Source organism: Rattus norvegicus, chromosome 1, assembly GCF_036323735.1.
Source record: "Rattus norvegicus strain BN/NHsdMcwi chromosome 1, GRCr8, whole genome shotgun sequence".
Taxonomy (NCBI): Eukaryota; Metazoa; Chordata; class Mammalia; order Rodentia; family Muridae; genus Rattus; species Rattus norvegicus.
Window position 1 is genome coordinate 163,982,678 of NC_086019.1, and position 19,568 is coordinate 164,002,245.

Consider the following 19,568-nt stretch of genomic DNA (forward strand, 5'->3'; position numbering starts at 1 on the left):
TTATATACTCCTTACAAGAACAAAAAGCTGATGAGGGAGAGTTTTAATATACTTGGTCAAATCAGACCAAGAAAGAGGGGTAATTGGCATGACATGGTGGTGCACCTCAGTAATTCCAGCACTCAAGAGACAGAGGCAGATGGATCTCTGTGAGTTCAATTTCAGCATGGTGTATATCACGCTCAAGGCTAGCTAGCCAGAGCCACCCTGTCTCAAAAACAAAGAAATCAGAGTGGTCCATATATAGGCTTCAGTATATCTCTGGCCTCAAGTAATGAGACCTGAAAGGCACACATTTTATAGAAGAGAGCAAGCCAAGATGAGAAGAAATTATTTCCATTTGAGGGTATCCAGTTCTTTTTTTCCTCTGTATTCCTACTTGTATTGGTTTATGTATTTTATGATATTTGTACATTCTTAAAATAGGGTTAAATGCTGGACATCATCTGAGAACATTCTTACACATTTTCCAGATATTATATTCTCTCTACCTCTATTCTGCTGTTGCAGTTGACCAAAAACAACTGCTAGTTGAGGTAATGCGACAGACTGAAACTCGCATTCATTTCTCAAGAACACTACTGCTCAGAAAATTCAGTTCGCCTTTCAGTTCCCTCTGTGTAAAATAGGAATGGAAAATGTTTACACGGAATGGACGAAATGACAAAAAAAGACTCGTAAACTTTCAAGCACCAAATAGATACGGTTGTTCCTTACGACATTCCCCCCCCCCTTTTTTTTTTACCTTAAAGCAGGAGACCAGCACTGCACAACATAAGAAGCGTCAGGGAACAACAGCCAAGGGCTGGTGCTTTCTCTGAGGGAAGGGAAGGCAACGGGTGTACAGAACTCGGGGAGCCGGGAAAAACTACAACTCCCATGAGACTTCACGCGCGCCCCCTTCGGCTCTGAAGCAAGACGAAGCCCTGAGGCGAAGAGGGTGGGGCCTGCGCGCGCCGGGGACTCTCCTAGTGAGTGCAGAGGCGGGCTGCTTGAGACGGCTGGGTCGCCAGGTGGAGACACGTGCAAGTGTGGGGCGGGTGATAAGGGAAAGACAGCTGAAGAACGGCATAAAAAAATAAAGCCAGCTGTGCACCGTTGCCTCAGCGGACAGTAAACGCCGCTGCGGAGGTGCGGGGCGCGCGCTCCCGGGCTCGCGCCTCATGCCTCGGGCACTTGGACGGGTCGGGGCGGGCGGGGGCGGCGCGGGCGGCGCGGGGGCGGGGCCTAAGGCGGCGCGGGCGAAGGCGGCGACCCAGACATCTGGGACTGTTGTTGTTCTCTCGCCTCACGCCCGCCTCAGTCAGTTCGAGCTGAGATCCGGAGCTAGTCTGCTGGGAGGCGGCTGTCCTGTCTCCGCCCTCCCTCCGGGTTCGCTGAAGCTGCGGCAGGAGCCGGCGCTGACTGAACAGCTCGCGGTTGGTCTCTCATGCCCTTCGTCAAGGAGGGGGTTTCTGGACCCTGGTGAGCGCACCTAGAGCCCCCAGATTCGGTATCTTCGTCTGCCCCTCGGGACCGCAGCTCATCATGGCTGAGAACGCAAATGATGACCTGAACTCTAACCTGCTCCACGCCCCCTACCTCACCGGGGACCCCCAGCTAGACACGGCCATCGGGCAGTGGCTGCGTTGGGACAAGGTGGGTACCTGGTCACCCCGGCATCTGTCCCTTCTTCCTGCCCACCTTTCACAGTCCGCCCTTTCCGGTACCCACCCAGGGCTCTGCCGGCTCCAGGGGAGATGGCTTCAGCTAGCGCAAGGCTAGTGGAGTTGGGCGATGCCTCTCACCTATGCCGGGGCTGCTTCCCTTAGGCAAGCTAGGCTGGGCAGGGACAACTGCAGTCGCTTTCTTTTGTGGTAGGCTACACCGCAGCCCGGCTTCCTCCCCTGCTACCCCTTCCAGTGCCTCTCATTTCTCATTCTCAAAAATACTTTATTCCTCATCCTCATCATTGTAAGTTACATTCCGTGTACTATGCATTCCATCTCCTTTCCTCTTTCACCCTTGACTTCCTTCTCTCTGCAGAACCTAAAAGTGGCTTCTGGTACGTTTCTTGAACGTTACTAACCACTGACTATCTGCTTTGGTGCTCTGGTGTGTTTCCACCCTCTGTCACTAGGTAATCGCTGGCTAGGTATTCACTGGTCTATTTCACTCTTATTTTCTGGTATCACCTTTTGCTATTGAATGTGACAGGGGTTCTCCTCTTATTTCATTCCTCTGCCAGCAGTTCTTTATTGGAAGTCCTGTTCAAAGAATTGTGGCCATATACATCTTGAATAGTCTAGTTGTACTGCTAGTGTTTGCACCATTATTTCTCAAATCTTAAAAAGCAGATATTTAGGAATTTCTTAAGAATTTCAGAATTACTGATGCCATTGTTTCTGCCCTCTTCCTCTCCTTGTGCAGGTATATAGGGTGGGTGGGTGAAAGCTAGAATTAAAATGCACCCTTTTCACTTCTAAAAGAGGCTTTTGGAGGCTCTCTCAGAGGATGGGATGATAATCCAAGTGTTTTTTTAATCAAGTGCATATGATACAGCTGCTAAAACAGAAGGCAGCACGTTTAAAACTGAATTAAGGGGTTTGTATGGAAGTATGTGAGATCATGTTATAAAAAAACAAAAGCAAAAACAAAAAACAAAAAAAACTACCTAGATTAGCTTTCTGAAACAGTTCATTTTCATTTTTGCCCAGGTATCTGTGCAAGATACAAAGAAGCACAACACAACAAAACAAAAATAAACAAAACCAACTGAATACTGAGTGTTCTAGGCCGGCCAGGAAATACTGGTGGTGAGAAAGATAGAGTTCTTGCCATCAGCAAGTCTTTAGTTAGTAGATAAGGAAGTCCAATAAATAAGCAATTACAATTAAGTATTTGGTGTTACTGGGTCATATATTTCTAAGATGTTCTAATTCCAGAGTCTGAACCAGTATTTCTCAAACCTGAAACTGCTAACAGATCATCTCGGAATCTTAAGAGGCATTTCTGACCAGACAGCTAGGGTGGGGCCTGACAGCCTTAGTGAGCTTCCAAGGTGATTGATAATAGTTTTGCTTCTCTGTGGACCACACTAAAAATAATGACATTCTTTTCTCTTTCAGTGTCAGCTTTGTCTATGTTTTTCCTAATAAATGTCCCAGTTGAATGAATTAATATTTCTTGTCTGTGCTATGCCCAGATACTGCCAAGATATACTGAAATATTTAAGGACTGTAAGATGCATATAAAAATAATGCTACAACAGTCACAGTCGCAATAAATGTGGTTGCAGTCATCCAGTGCTTATGGGAGTTCAAAAGTGAGAGTGATCATGAAGTGGTATGGTCATAGACGACTTTATGAGAACGGAATACACATAAAAAGAACAGGGAAAGCCTACATGAGAGAAAAGAGGAAATAAATAGACCTCAAGGAACAGAAAAGAGGATAAAACAAATGCTCCTAAATAAAATTTGGGGAACAAGGAATGAGTGCCTTAACCGAAAAACAGACTTAAATAATTTTATTAATTATATATTATTGATCTCTTTCATAATGGGAGATAATGGTTTTATTTGAGAAACAAAGGTTTATCTACTGTAAATTGATACTTAAGTAAGCTAGGCTAAGTCCAAGGCCACTAGGATTTGGAGTACAAAATGGAATATAAGTATTAAGTTCAGTACTTATAGTCTTTTACTGCAGGGAGTCTGAGCTCAATCTCTGATTAATACCAATCAAGGAATCCTGATAGTGCTGCTGATTCTTTGAGATTGGTAAAGCATGTGATAAGTTATAAATTGGTCTCAGGGCAATTTGCTATTTGCCATAGTCAGCAACATTACTAATTTTAGCTTTGATGGCTTGGTGTACATTGAAAAGTCTTCATGAAAAAAAAAAGATATTATCTGTGTTGAACTTTCTCAGTTAACATTCAGATTTGCTAAGATGGAGAGAGACTGAGAGTCAGAAAGATGGAAAATTGAATGAGTGTAGTTAACACATCTGTGTCTGCCAGAGCTTAGGGTACAGAGAAATCCTTGGAAAGATTGTGAAGATCAGATTGTTGAAGAGCAGTAGGATGTCATTAGTGGATTCAGCAGTTAAGAGTATATGTAAGAGCTGGAGAGATAGCTCAGCAGTTAAGAGCACTGACTGTTCTTCCAGAGGTCCTGAGTTCAATTCCCAGCAACCACATGGTGGCTCACAACCATCTGTAATGGGATCTGATGTCCTCTTCTGCTGTGCCTGAAGACAGCTACAGTGTGCTCATATAAACAAAGTAAAATAAATCGTATTTTCTAAAAAAGAGTATATGTAAGTGCTAAAAAGAAAATAGTGCAAGAAGACAGTCCCAGCATGGTTACTCTTGCCTGTAATCTCAATGCTTGGGAGGCTGGTACAGTAAGAGCAGTTAGAGTTAGAGGCCAGCTTGGGCTACACAGTGAGTCCCATACCAGCCTAAACAGTGTGAGACTCTTGTTTTTATATTTTTTGTTTTTCTAATCAGACTTACTGGGGCAGGGCACTCCTGTGTAGCTGCTGTAGGCTGCTTTCTATGCAGATTTACCAGACTTGGGTGGATACGATGTCCTACTGGCATCCAGACTTATTTAGAGTGTTCACTTCCCTAGTCTCAAAATGAGTCAGTTAACTCAAGGGTATAGAAACTGATGACTGATTTAAGAATATTGTTTTGTTAACTTATGTTTTGTGATATAGTGCAGTAGATTAATTTCCATAGGGAAAGCCAAGTAATCCAAAGATTTTTGGTGACTATAAAGCCAACTCACAGGGAATAAAACATATAGCATTTAACAGCATCAACTTGAAACAAGTAAATGCATCCATCTCTTGTGGGGCTATGCTTTTACTCTAACCCCTTAAGTCCAGGGGAAAGGAGTTCCTCCTATTAGCTGTGCACAGAGAACTCCATTACCAATGTGTTCTCTGCGCTAAGGTAAGGCTCTTACCTCCTTCCTGTTTCTTTTATTCAGGGCTTTCATGCATTGTCAAGTTACAGACAAGCAGTCCTGGCCTAAAAGCTGGGTTCTTTAACCTGACAACTGTCTGTTGATTCTGTCCCAATGTGAATTTATATCTAGGATGCTAAGCACTGGTAAAATATGGGTGAGTGGATAGCGAAGGGGGACTGAGATACAGGGCAGAGCTGCTCTGCTGATTGTAGCAACAACAAATGCCCTGTATATTAACACAATGTGGAGGCAGGAATTTGCCATGGCAGTTTAAGAAATAGTAAATAGAACATTCTGGTCTCAGAATGTAGATCTGTATTAAGAAGGAGTAGAATATGAAGTTGAAGATAAGTTAGGCTTATAAAGAGCCTGGAAAAGGAAATAAAAGATCAATCTAAGCCAGTGATTTTCAGATATCTAATAACAGAACATTTTTCAACAAATTAACCAGAACAAATGGGTGTGAATTAATTCCTCAAGCCTATTTTATTATATAGTAAGTACCTGAGCCTGGGTGATGTATGAAGAAAGGAAGTTTATTCAGCTCAGTTTGCATAAGATCAGGTAACCACATTTGTTTGGCTCGAGTTAGAGCCTCCTGGCTGATGGAGTCATGACAGAAGCATATGTGAAAGGGATTACACAGTGAGGCAGGAAGCCAGAGAGCAGGGAGGAGTGAGCCTTGCTGTTTAAATTTTCTCTCATATTACCTCCTCTCCTCTCTTCTATAAATTACAGCTTACTCTTGTTAGAACTCATCCAAAAAATCCCTAGGGAAGTGCCTTTGGTGGTGACCCAGTTACCTCACATTAGGACTCAACTCTTAAAAGCTTCTACTACCTCAGTACCTCATACCAAAGACCAAGTCTTTGAATGGGAAGCCTTGAGGTACAGGCCACATTTAGACTAATAGCACTTTTAAAAATTTGATAGTTATATAGTTATTCTTTTGAAATATTAAGTTAAATTTTTAAGTTTATGCAGATTAATTTAATCTATGTAAATAAAATCCTGAGAACAGTAACTCACAGACATAGGAATCCCAACTGACCATTCTAGTTAGGAAAATGTTGGCAGAAAACATGTTGTATTTACAAAACAGAAAATTCATGCTAACTTCCCAGAAAAAAATCTGTGATTATTAATAACTATCAATCTATATGAAGAAAACAGTTTGTATGAACAACAAGATAAAGCAATAGGTAAATACATAAACATATATATGATGTATAATACACACACACACACACACACACACACACACACACACAGTGGGAACATTAAAACCTCCAAAATTATAAATTAAAAATAGAGAATTATTTCATCATCGGATAAGAAAAGATAGAAAGATAGTATGAAAAAGCAATAGGAAACAAAGATAAGCTCTAGGAAATGAAAGAAAAAAGTGATTCCTCTACCAAATGTGTATGTATGTATGTATGTATGTATATATACCCACATATGAATATATACGCATATATGTATACATATATATATATATAAGTATTAAAGTTGAAGAAACAAGTAGGTGCTGTAAGAAAAGCTTGTATGTAATAACTACTGTAGGGGTCCATTATGAAGAAATTCTAGTTGATAAGTTATGCTCTAGATCCACAGTGTATCAAAAGAAATATGGAACACAATGTCTATGTCCTAAGTAGCTTTTTTTAAAGATACTAGATATCTTTTAAATGGTGAAGATGTCATGTCATTTTTATTAACATCAGAAAGGCAATTACGCAGTCACCTATAAAGAACAGAAGGAAGGGAAAGGAGCAGAGTGTCAGCAAAAGCAAGAAGGAAGGAAATAGGGCTTAGTGGTATAGTGCTTGCCTAGCCGGCGTGCCACCCTGAGCTTAAAAGAAAAGTAAATTACTGACCACAAATGAAGCAAACTAAAATATTACCTGACTTGATTTTGAATAGTTGATCGATGAAGCTTAAGTAAGAAACTCTGTTTGAACACCTCTTTTCAGATAGCACAGGTATATTGCTAGAAAAGTCTAAAGTAAGCAATATTTAGAGCACCTTAGCCTAGTAATTATATTATTTTTCTCTTTGATAATCGTCCAGAAGGAGAACAGAGCACTTAACTTTTTAATTGTGTTGGAAATGCTTACAAGTTATCGTCTTGGTCATTTTAAGGGTATATATAATTCATTAACTAACATAAAAATATTCACATTATTGTAGAACAGACCTTCAAGATTTTTCATCTTCTAGGCTGAAATTCTATGCCCATTATATTTTGTGTTTCTTCTCTCCTCTTTCCCCAGAAAACCACCATTCTTTTTTGCGTTTCTAGAATTTGACTCTTCTGGGTACCTCATATAAGTGGGGATAGAGTGCTTTACCTTTTGTCACTGTCTTACATCAGTTAGCACAAGGTCCTCATTATCATCCATGCTGTAGGTAGGATTTCATTGTGACTGTACAAATGTATACGTGTTGTATGACAAAACTTCCTGGGGAGATGAAACACACAGTCCGCTCACTCCAGATAGGAAACCCAGGACAGTCCCAAGTACAGATACCATCCCAGTCGAACTTGGAGAACCAGTGGGTTTTGTTGGCAGTACTTACACATATATGGGTGAGGAGTTACTTACAGGAGCGGAAATGACAGGAAAGACAGATGCATCACCCATGTCCACCCCAGCATGGGTGACAGGTAAACAAAGCTTGAGAAGCTGGAACACTGCACAGCCTGCAGGCAGCCCAGCCTGTCTATTGAAGAGTGTTCTTATTAGGTGCCTAAGTTGTCTAAACCTCTTCCAGGCCACTGGGCTGGTTTCTGCTTTTTCCAGGCAATGGGTCTGGTTTCAGTCAGTCATCTTTACCGCTGGACTCTGGTAGGGAGGAGCCTAGAAAATCTGGTCCATTTCAGGGAGTGTTTTGAAATATTGCACCCACCTGCTTAAGGAGCTCTCCTGAAAGGTGCAATGTTTCATTCTTGGGGAAACTGTTACACAAGAGGTCATACAGTGATTTTGGGTTAGGGCCTATGTGCTTTGTTTCATGATGCTTTCTGCCTTCCTAATTAATGACTATTGAAATTGCTAGTTAGTACTGAGGCTGCTGCCCTCTGCTGTTAGGAGTTAAAAGAAAGTGATTTGGTCTAGTGCAAAAGAGACAGAGAGATTCAGTATGAGCTTATTGTCACAAATCCTGTATAGGATCTTTTCAACTAAATCATTGAATAAGAACTCGTATTAGTTATTTTTTTCATTATTGTGACAAAAGGAACATAAGGGAGGAAGGGGTTATTTTGACGTTTCTCTGAGGGTATCATCCATCATGACATGGAAGGTGTAGATGGCAGCAGGAGCATGAGGCAGCTGGCATATTATATTTGTGGCCAGGAAACAGAGATGAATGCCAGTGCTTAACTTGCCTCTTCCTTTTTATTTAGTCTTAGACTCCAGCCCATTTTGTCCGCATTTAGAATGCAGAGTCTTACCACTTTAGTTAAATCTCTCAGGAAATGCCTTTACAGATACAAACTAAAGATGTGTTTCTTAGTTGATCCCAAAACCCATCAAGTTGACAAGATTAGACATCGCAGTACTGTATCTTACCAAAGTATAAAAATGGTCATATTTGAATGTCCCAAGGAGTACAAAGGCCATAGCATTGTAAATTAAAAATATTTTCTCAGATACAAAGCATTTCAGTTTTCAGCTAACCAGAGCTTATCTTGTTGGAAAATCTCTTTGATGTAAGTGGGGTTTTTTGCTGCAGAATTTTCTCATGTTATTTTTCTCTTTAAATATTTCATCTTTATACAATAAAAATTAAAATTTTAAAGCCTAATGTGTTAGTCAGTTTTACATCACTATAACAAATTACTATAGATGCCCATCTTATAAAGAGAAAATTTGACACTCTGAAGTGAAAAGAATAGCTCAAATTTACATCTGTTAAAAGGGTCTCTGCATAGAGATATAAGTACACTATTGTATGTATTTAATTAGATTTTTTTACTTTGTTGTGCCAAATACTTGTAATGTGAGATCTATGATAGTTGTATGTTTTGTGATCAATACAATATTGTAGTGTTGTGTAGTGTGACTTTATATACTTGTTTAAATTGACTAAATTTAACCCTTAAAAGGGCAGAATTCACTGTTAATGGTTTAAGTGGTTTAAGTGTAAAGTATATCTCAGTAAGCCCAATGTATAAAAAAGTATACAGAAAAGTTCCGAAATTAATGTTGAGGAGACATGGATAAAGCTAGATGCATAGTGTTTTGCCTGAGTAGTAGAAAATGCTTGGTAATGTTCTCATTTTTTCTTTATAAAACATTTGAAAAATATAACAATATTAAAGAATCAACACTTAGAAAATGCCTGTGTTCTCAGTGGCTTTATAGTACGTTTTTTCCATGGCATGCAGATTACAAAAATAGATTGAGTGCTGTGCTGAGAGTATAGCTCATTGTAGAGCCCATTAGTTTAGCATATGCAGAGCTCAGATTAGTCCCTAGCATCAAAAGCCAATAGTAAATTCATATTTATCTGAATTGTAGTACACTATTAGTCCTCTTATTTAAAAATATTTGTTTATAATTCCATAAAAGTTCTTTGATATTTGGGAAGACAAGAGTAGATCACTTATTTTATGTAAATTTTATGTATATTCTTGTATCTTTTTTTTCTTGCTTTATACCTTAACTAGATGTGATTTTTCTCTTGTTTTCTCTTTTCTATTTTTAATTATAGCTATCCATTATAGAACCAGGAAGTTCCTTTCTCTTCTTTGTTATCTAAGATATATACATATGTAATATATGCACATATACAAAACATGCTTACATTTCCTTGGCTTCAGATTTACTGTGGTCTGGTATTATGTTTTGAGAAATACATCTGGTTTTGTCCCTGGTTGTTAGTACAGTGTTCCTAAAACCTTTGGAATTTCCTGAGTAATTGAAGTATCCTTTGTTATTCATAACAGCCCCCTTTGATCACATCTGAGTTTATGATTAGGTGGAGCCCCTGGACAGTCTTAGAATAGACTGGTCACCAGAATGACCTGTGGACCTTTTTGCCTCTCACTAACTGCTGACCTCTAGTGTAGGAAGGTCCGGGGACTAGAAATTGGGCTCTGTAACAACTTTTGAATCACTGAATCCAAAATGCTAGGAGGACTCCTAGCTAGAGAATGGATGTCCCATCTTCCTCCCCCAACTTCTTACCTACTCATCTCTTCCATTTGGTTGTTCCTGAGTTGCATCCTTACAATAACCTGGTCAACTGCTCTCTCGAGTTTTGTAAGGCATTCTAGAAGTTTTGAACATGAGCTCCTCATCAGTGAGAACTCCCTTTTATGGTTCTATGATCCTTTGCACTTGCATTCCAAAAAAAGGACCAGTATTGTGACTAAATGTTGGGGTCCAGGAATTGCCTCACAAACCATATGAACACCGACCAGGGCCATAGTCCAGATTTCAGAACTGACTCTGAATTAAGATCCTACAGGGTTTTTAAGCCCCAAATTCATGAACATCTGTGCCAACTTATTTTGCCAATCAGGATTTAGGGATAGTGGAACATGTCTTTGTTGTACACTTACCATACTCCCATTGGTTGGGATACTCAACTGTGGCAGGGGACTTGCCTGGTCTAATATTCGTGTTCTAATTTATTTACCAGGATGGGACTTGTCTAACATTCCTGTCTTAACTTGCCACCCTGGATGTCAGTTACCCACATACATGTCTCTTTCTTCAAGTAGGATGTCAGTTCCTAGGGAGGTCTTGGGAACTTAAATTTTACTAGACCACTACTCAAAATGGAATATTCATTCCAAATAGTTTCTTATATTGGTGCAGATGTTTCGATTATGTTGGGGTCCATCCCAGGGGCAGCTTATAAAGGCAAATATCACAAAAGCTTATTCATAGGTGCAGGAAGTCCTGTTAGGTGGTTGGTTTCAGGTTCAAGCTTATTGTGGGTAACTATACAAAACAGTCCTACTGATTTCTATTGTGATTGGTTTCCAAGGGCACAGAACGTAACAGAATATGTAATCAATTTTGGTATTAGAAAGTTCCCTAATAACAGTAGAAACATGAAAAAGTTTGCTTATAATGGCAGACTAGCCAGGTAACAGTTACTTAGACCTTCACATTTTACCCGGGCCTTAACATTTTACCAAAGCCTTAACATTCCATCTAGGCCTTAATATTTTACCTAGGCCCTAACACTAAACCCTTTAATCTGATCTGATGCTGGAGGCATAGTGTCAGAATTAAATAGTCATAAATACTCAGTTTATAGCCTGAGAAGTGGAGAATGATTGCTGTTGGGAAAGACACTGTGTAAGATTATGTTGTCTTAGTCACTTTTCTATTGCTGTGTTAAACACAGTAACCAAGGTAACATAAAAGAAGGTTTAATTTGGGCTTATATGGTTAAATTTGTTGGCGTTAATGGTGGGAGGAAGTATGGCAACAGGCAGGCATGGCTGGAGCAGTAGGTGAGCGCTTACTACACCTTGAGACATAACCAGAGAAAGAGACAGTAGGAATGGTGTGGGCTTTGAAACCTCAAAAACTGCCCTCAGTGACATACCTCCTACTACAAGGCCACACCTAATCCTTTGCACAGAGTTCCATCAACTGGGACCAGATTTTCAAACAGATGAGCCTGTGGGAGTGGGGACAGGAGGCATTCTCATTAACATCACCATAAAAAAGGGAACAAATAAAATCAAGGTACTAATAGTTTTAGGATTAACTAGAGAAATAATTATGTTTAAGAAAAAATATGCGTAATAAAGCAGTCTGGTCAGAGTGTTGCCCTGCTGGTTATTGTCTAATAGTTTGTAACAAAGGCAGCTTTTAAGTGCTTGCTCTAAAACCACATAATTTAGTGTCAGAAGAAAAAAAAATCCTAAAAAAAAATCCTGCAAACATTTTTACATGATGATTTTATTTTGTCCTTATGACTATTAGGTCATATTTTAATTTTTATACAAGTTGTGAATTGGCTCGAATAGATAGCTAACTTCATAATGCTGTCATAAAACCCATTGTTTAATTAAGAATCTTAGTAAACACATGATTGCTTCTAGATTTTTATCCCCTGTGTTTAATATTTAAGTAATAGTTAAAATTGTACTTTTTTAAAAATCAACTCTCGTTAAAGATCTGATATTCTGTGAGTGGTCCTACCTCAGTATAGAAATTTCAAAACTGCTCCCCCTGAAGCCTGTGGTATCATTTCTGCAATGCACTCTTCCATGATAGAGCTTACCGGATACTCTGCTTTCTGCTTTTTTTTTTTCCAGACAGGTCTAAGGGTTCTTCTACAAAAGGAAGCTTTATTTCAATATGATCTGAGTCATATTGGAGTCCTTTCATTCTTGTGACAGACAACTGTGCTCATCTTCCAGATGCAGTCAGTACCAGTAACCACCAGCATTTTTTAAACGTTTAAAAAGAAAACAGTTGTTGTAGTGTAATGCCTAGAACACTATTTAATACTAAGTACTCTTCAGATGTCGACAATACAGACCTGCCCAGAAAACACGTGACAAGACCCTGGAAGTGTCTCTGGACTTTATTCTAGGGAACCTCTTTAGAAAGGCTGATGCGGTCTTGTATTTATTTTGCTTTTGAGACAGGGTCTCACTGTTTAGCTCCGGCTGCCCTCAAACTTACAGAGATCTGCCTGCCTCTGCTTCTGGAATGCTGGGGTTGAAAGTGTGAGTCACTATGTCTCTGTTCTCTGTTTTCATCTTGTACATAGCTATGAAGGTTTAGGAGGAAAGGCCCCAATGAATAGCCAAATATTTGGTGTCTATGCTTATATTCACTAAGTTAATGTAAATAATGTTTGTCAGTATGTCTGTCTTATTTTTCCTTGCCTGTTAGCATAGTAGACTTGATTTTTTTTTTCTGTTTACCACACTTTTGAACTTACAGCTTTTTTTTAATTCTGCATAGTTTTTTGGAGACAAGGATTTTTTCCCACAGGGCTCAGGCTGTCCTTGAAATTGCTGTATAGCCTAGAGATCCTCTTGCCTCAGCCTCCCTTTCTCAGAGGTTATTCCTGTGTGCCACACACCCAGCTTTCCATTCTGTAAAATGATTGATTACTTAACAATAGACTATAAATGCAAAGCTATGAAAAGCACTTGCCGCTTTCTGTTGCTGTTGCCTTCCTACAGCCAGCTTTTTTTAAATCCAGAAACATTAATCAGTATTTGTGTGTGTTCATAGATATTTAACCCGTACCCTACTGGTATGTTGTTGTTTTTTTTTTTTTCTTTTTTCTTTTTTTTTTTTTTTCCGGAGCTGGGGACCGAACCCAGGGCCTTGCGCTTGCTAGGCAAGCGCTCTACCACTGAGCTAAATCCCCAACCCTCCTACTGGTGTTTTACCCTTTGATTTTTTTTTTCCCATTTAAAATACTTTTCATCAGTATATTTGTAGAAGGGCTCCATTCACTTAAGAGCTATCTAAGACTTTAGTAAATTGATGAGTCAAATTAATTATGCAGTCTTAACTGCTTCTTATGTTTTTTCCTTATTTTATTATTATCATCACCACTGTTTCTAATGCACCATCTTCAGACATATCTACGTGTCTCTATAGTATCAGTTCTCAGAAATTGGATTATTGAGTTAGGTTTCATGCATATAATGTTTTAATGTTTTTTTTCTTTTTCTTTTTCTTTTTTTTTTTTTTCAGAGCTGGGGACCGAACCCAGGGCCTTGTGCTTGCTAGGCAAGCGCACATTATGTTGTGACATATTACAAATTTTGCCCAGTCACCCTCCATAATGGGTGATTTATTCTTCTGTCCACAATACGTAAAAGTCTTTGCTTTCCCAGATTCATTTTCATTAGAAATATGCATTTCTTTATTAAATCAATATGATGTCTGCTCAGACTTTGTTAGCAATGTGAATTGACAGTTCTATTTGGAATAATGTAGAAGCAGCCAAATGTGGTAATCTAAACACTGGAGAGTTAGAGTCTTACTTTCTCAAATCTTTTTTTGGTTTGGTTTTTGAAGACGGGTCCATTGTGTAGCCATGGCTGTCCTGGAACTCGCTCTGCACACCAGGCTGGCTTAGAACTTCATTCACATAGAGAGCCACCTGCCTCTGCCTCCTGAGTGCTAGAATTAAAGGCGTGCTCCATCACCACCCGTCACTTTTCCAAATTCTTGACTTCACAGTTCAATATCAGATATTTTTCTATGTTAACATAAAAAACAAAAACTGTATTTTTATTTGAATTTCTATTTTTTTAAAAAGTGAGGCTGAGTGTATTTTCATATACTTAAATCTTTATTTGATTTTCTACAAACTGTCTTCATAGATTTTACTAACTTTTCTACTGAGTCATTATATATGTGTGAAGAAAGAAGCTTCAGCAAGCGTAGCCATGGCTACTTGAAGATGGCGGCAAGAGGATCAGTTGGACTTAGTTTTTGATATCAGCCTGAGCTGCACAGTGAAATTTTGTGTCAAACTAGAGAAGGAAGGAAGGAAAGAAGAGGAAGAGAAAGAAAGAAGCCTGTTTTTTCCACATTTTTCCTTGAAGATCATCTATTTATTTATTTGTTCATTGTTATAAATTTTTTATGGAAAATATAATTCCAACTTTACCAATAATATACTATTTTACTTGATAAATCACCATTTTTCATTGAACATCTTAGAAATATTTCTGGTTTAAAAACAACAACAACAACAACAAGCCCAGAACCCTATTTTGATGCTAGGCCTGGTGGTTCAGGCCTGTGCTCTCAGCTACTTAAATACATCATTTAATGTATAGCTTTTATTTAGGCTTCCTCCCGTTTCTCTTATTTTTTTTTAAATTTTTATTATTTTTTTGAGTTTTTATATAATGTGTTTTGATCATAGTCACTCCTCTTCCCATAACTCCAGATCTACCCCAGTTCACTACCCTTCAAACTGTGTGACTTTGAGTTCTTTATTTTTTTAAAAAGCCCATCAAGACCAGTTTGCGTTACTCAACTATTCTTGAATATATGGTCTTCCCCTGAGATTGGTCCACCCACCAGGGGCTACACTTTGAAAGAAAACTCTCTCTCCTCACAGCAGTTAACAGCTGCCAAAAGTTCCAAAACTAGGAGTGGGATTCATGCCCAACTCCTATCTCCGTGCTGGGATTTGGTCTGGCTCGAGCTGTCATAGGTTTTCTTCCTGTTGTTGCACCTGCTCTGAGTTCATACATGCAGCAGCACTGCTGTGTTCAGAAGACACCATTTCCTTGTCATCCACTGCCTTGGGCTCTCCTACACTCGCCCCATCTTCTGCAATAATCCCTGAGCCCTGGGAGGAGGGGGTAAGGGTCCACTCAGGACTGAATATTCTGCTTTCTCCTCTTCTCTGTACTTGGCCAATTGTAGGTATCTGTTAATCACTGTTTATTACAAATAGAAATTTTCTTCGATGAGCATGTGGAGTTACATTGATCTATTGGTATAATGGTAAGTCATTAGAAGTTGACTTACTACTATGTACATTTAGCAGAATAACAGTATAGTAGATTCTCCCTTAGGACCTAGCCATAGATTCTTGTCACAGTAATGGTACCAGGTATGGGTTTGATCTTGTGGAGTGGTTCTTCAATCCAGTTGTCAGTGATTGTGATGTTCTTACCACATGTCCACTAGTGGGCATGTCTTGTTATGCCAGTCACTATATTATAGGTCTCAGGGTGTTCATAGCTGGGTATGATTGATGATTACATTTCTCTTCTAGTAGCGTTCATAGCACCTTCTATAGCTGAAAATTAGCCAGTAGGGATGAAGCTTTCATGTACATAAATGCCAGCTTTATTTCTCCATATTCTATGACTCAAATATGTCTTCAGCAATAAAGTCCATAAATAAAATCAAGGGTAAGAGGGGAAACGAGAGCAGTGATAACCTATAATGTTTGGGGGGGGGGGGGGTCTATGAGGCCTCAGTGGCCAACAACACTAAAAGAAGTAACCCATTCCTGGCACTGGGCTTTAAAAGGTTTACAAACAGGCAAAAATTGAATCTAGAGTCTAGTACTGTTACTTAAAAATGAGAGTTCAAAGGGCCGCCATACGACTACTTATGGATTCAGTATCAGCACTAAACGGACTAAATCCCAGGTCTGAGTTATTTGAATGGCCTGAAAATTCGGCTAAAACCAGCTTAGATTGCTGTTGGTTTTAGGTACCCAAGAAAAGAGAAGAAAGAAATCTATGTAAGGGGAAGTACATTCATTTTTGTTCATGTTGTTTTAAGAAAGGACGTCAAGTAGCCCAGGGTAGCCTTAAACTTACTCTGTAGACAAAAATAACCTTGAATTGCTGGTTGTTCTGCCTCTGTCTCATGTGCTTAATTTGCAGCTACAGTGCTTGAAGCCTTCATTGAAGGCCTCAATTTTTCCATATTAATAACATTACAAATATAACACCCAGCGTAGAGTGAGTTAGCCAGATCCATTAAAGAAACAGGTCAACATAAACAATCCCCACAAAAACAAATGTACTACAAACTGACTTGTAGCGGTGCTTCATGCTAAATTGTAATATACAGACTTTAAAATAACTGTCGATCACCAAATCTAAGAGGTCAAAAAGAGAAAATTAAACATTAGGCAGAGAAGTGAAATAATACAAAAGCTGGTATGTTTTTAAGTGAGTTCTGATTCTGAACCCACTTTTTACTTAAGTAAAATTCAGAGTTAAAGAGAGAATTAGCAACCTACAGATAGGGCAGCAGGAATATTGAGAAGGAAGACTGTAGTGACAGAGTGATAGATAGTAGGAAGGCTCAAGAGGAAGTATGGGTATGAGTCCTGAGATGATATAATTTAGTTCTCACATCCATTGAAGCCACCAGGGACAGGAAAGAGAGTAGACCAGCAGCAGTATTTGAAGAGACTGTAGCTGTGAACTTTCCTAAGCTAATGAATAATACCAGTTTATGGATTAACTTTGGTATTGATGTATGCTCTAAGCTTGCCCATAATTACAATTATACCTAATTATATTACTCTAAATAAGGAAGAATAAGAATATTAGCAAAGAACAGTCACATTTTAGTTGTACTTTAATGCATATATATATGACTGTTTTACAAATCAGGAATTATTACATATATGACTTATGAACTTATTATGGCTTATATCTCCTAAGGTAAAAATCCTGAGTATCTCACATATCATTAAAAGTTAATAAGATTCTAGATATGATATTTGAATGTATCATTATACTTTTTTTTTCTTTCATTTTTTCAGAGCTGGGGACCGAACCCAGGGCCTTGCGCTCGCTAGGCAAGCGCTCTACTGCTGAGCTAAATCCCCAACCCCTCATTATACTTTTAATGTATGTATGTGCATATGTGTGCTTGTTCATATTTGTAGGTACATGTGTATTTTTGGGTGTTGTGGGTGCATGTGAGATTGGTGGCCAGAGGATGACCTTGTGTGTCGTCTTCAGTAATGTTATCTATTACCTATAAAACAGGGTCTCTCAATGGCCTGGAGCTCACCTGTTAGGCTAGGCTGGTTTGGCCATAGAGGCCCAGGGATCTTCCTGTCTCCACCTCCCATCATAGGATTAAAAGTCCATGTCACTAAGACCAGCTTTTTACATAGATACCCAGGATTAAATGGAGATCTTCATGCTTGGGAAAGCACTTTACCAATAAAGCCATCTCCCTAGCTCCTTATGTTAGCCTTTTTTATTTCACCATTTTTCTATAGAATATGTAGTTTACTTATTTTAGTCAATATTATTAACATTTTAGTGAGTATCCTTATAACTAAATCTTTGGTATGTTTATTTTTGTTTTGTTTTGGAGACAATCACATAGCTGGCCATGAACCAGACCAGCTATGTCACTGAGGACCTATAACTAAGTCTTAACATGAATCCCTGATTAATTATACTTCTCTTTAGGGATAAATATCTAGAACTAGAACAACTGGATCAAGACTATTTAATATTCGAGCTACTGGCTAAGTAGCCTTTTACTCCAAATTGTTGGGATAAGTAGTATTTCAGATTTCTAAATTTGGCGTTTTAAAGCCCCTTTGTGCAAGTTTCAGCTTTCAGAAATAGCTAGGATCATTTACTTACTTCATCTCACATTCTTTTTCTGCATGGCTTTGTCATGCTTCAGTTGAAGAGAGTGTCCCCTCTCCCAGAACTTGGATGAGATTTCGTCATAGCCTCAAGAAACAGCAGGAGCAGTGGAAGTGATTGTCCAGGGCTGGGCCAGGAAAGGTGGTAGAGCTGCTCTCTGGATACTTGCCCTTAGAACCCAGCATTGGGAGGGCGTCCAGGCTACAAGGAATGCCCTTTGTAGATGTTCTGTTTAATAGCACGGGTCCTTGATAACAGCTATCATCGCTGTCAGATACAGGACAGACACAATTGGAGTTGATTCCAGCAAGCAGATCTTTTGAGTCTTTCAACAGAGGCCTCAGACACTTCCTGTCTACAGAAACTGTGGAAGATAATAAGTGGTTATTGATTCCGGCTTTAAAGTTGGAAGGATTTATTATCCAGCCATAGTAAATTCAACCTTCTTCCCTAGCTCTGCTCTTAAAAACTCTTAAAATTAAATCACAAAGCCATTTTCACCTAAAATTAAAATCAGTTAAAAATGGTGTCTTGATTTAATTTAACTAAGTTACTGAGTTACTGTGAAGAGCCAGTCTAGTCTAAATCTAATACTGAAATCATCGTGTTTCTACTCGCAGCTTTCCCCTGTCCCCTCCAACATCGAGTTCATACTCACTTTTCACTGTCAGGTCAGACCTTGCTTCCTTCAGTTCCCTTTCCTCAGTTCATCCTGGCTTAAAAACGTAGTTCAAATACTGATCTACCACCCAGAACCCAGCGTACTCTGTGGAAACTGCCCTTTTACTTACCTTTCCACCTCACTACATAGTAACCAATAGTATCTTCTAAATGTGGCACATAGTATGCGCTTGGTAAATAGGTATTCCATTTAGTTAGTTTTAATTATTTTACTAGTCTATGTGTATAGTGTTTTGCCTACATATATGTCTGTATACCATAGCCATGCCTAAGTGTTTAAGAAGAGGATATCATATCCCCTGGAACTGGAGTTATTGTGAGCTACCATATGGATGCTGAGAATCAAACCTGGGTCCTCGGCAAGAGCAGCCAGTGCTCTTAACCACCAAGTCGTCTCTCTAGCTGCATTCTTATTTTCATACTGCTAGAGATCAAAGCCGGGGCCTGTGCACTAAGCTAGCACCCTGCCAGTGAGCTACATCCCCAGGAAGGCTTTAAAATACAATAATTGACATCTTTAACTTTTCACATTAATCTTTCCCTATCCAATATTACACGTAAATGATAGCAAAGCTGTATTTTGAAACTCACTTTCTGGCTGTGGTCTAGTTAATGTTTTCATTTCTTGGATTTTATTTTTCCCAGAAAAAATGATTTTTCAAGTAAACTGATGAGTATAGCCATTCAAGTTTTTTATCTAGGCTAACTTACTGATAATTTGAGTAAAATTTTTTAAAGATGAGGAAATTAAATTTAGAATTGTACACAGATATTTTCATATGGGGAGACACTCCTTTAACATGATTATATTT

The 19,568-nt window shown here is 39.0% G+C and overlaps 1 protein-coding gene and 1 long non-coding RNA gene across 2 annotated transcripts in view; one reads left to right on the top strand and one right to left on the bottom strand.

Moving 5' to 3' along the window:
• Positions 1-825, bottom strand: part of LOC100912071 (uncharacterized) — a 55,592-nt gene extending 54,767 nt beyond the window's left edge. Inside the window, exon 1 of the long non-coding RNA NR_131097.1 lies at positions 746-825. This is a non-coding gene — a long non-coding RNA (uncharacterized LOC100912071). The remainder of the gene's footprint in view (positions 1-745) is intronic.
• A 414-nt stretch (positions 826-1,239) lies between these two features.
• Positions 1,240-19,568, top strand: part of Pgm2l1 (phosphoglucomutase 2-like 1) — a 49,111-nt gene continuing 30,782 nt past the window's right edge. Inside the window, 1 exon segment of the mRNA NM_001109454.3 lies at positions 1,240-1,638. Coding sequence (NP_001102924.1) covers positions 1,528-1,638 — 111 coding nt within the window. The 5' untranslated portion in view covers positions 1,240-1,527.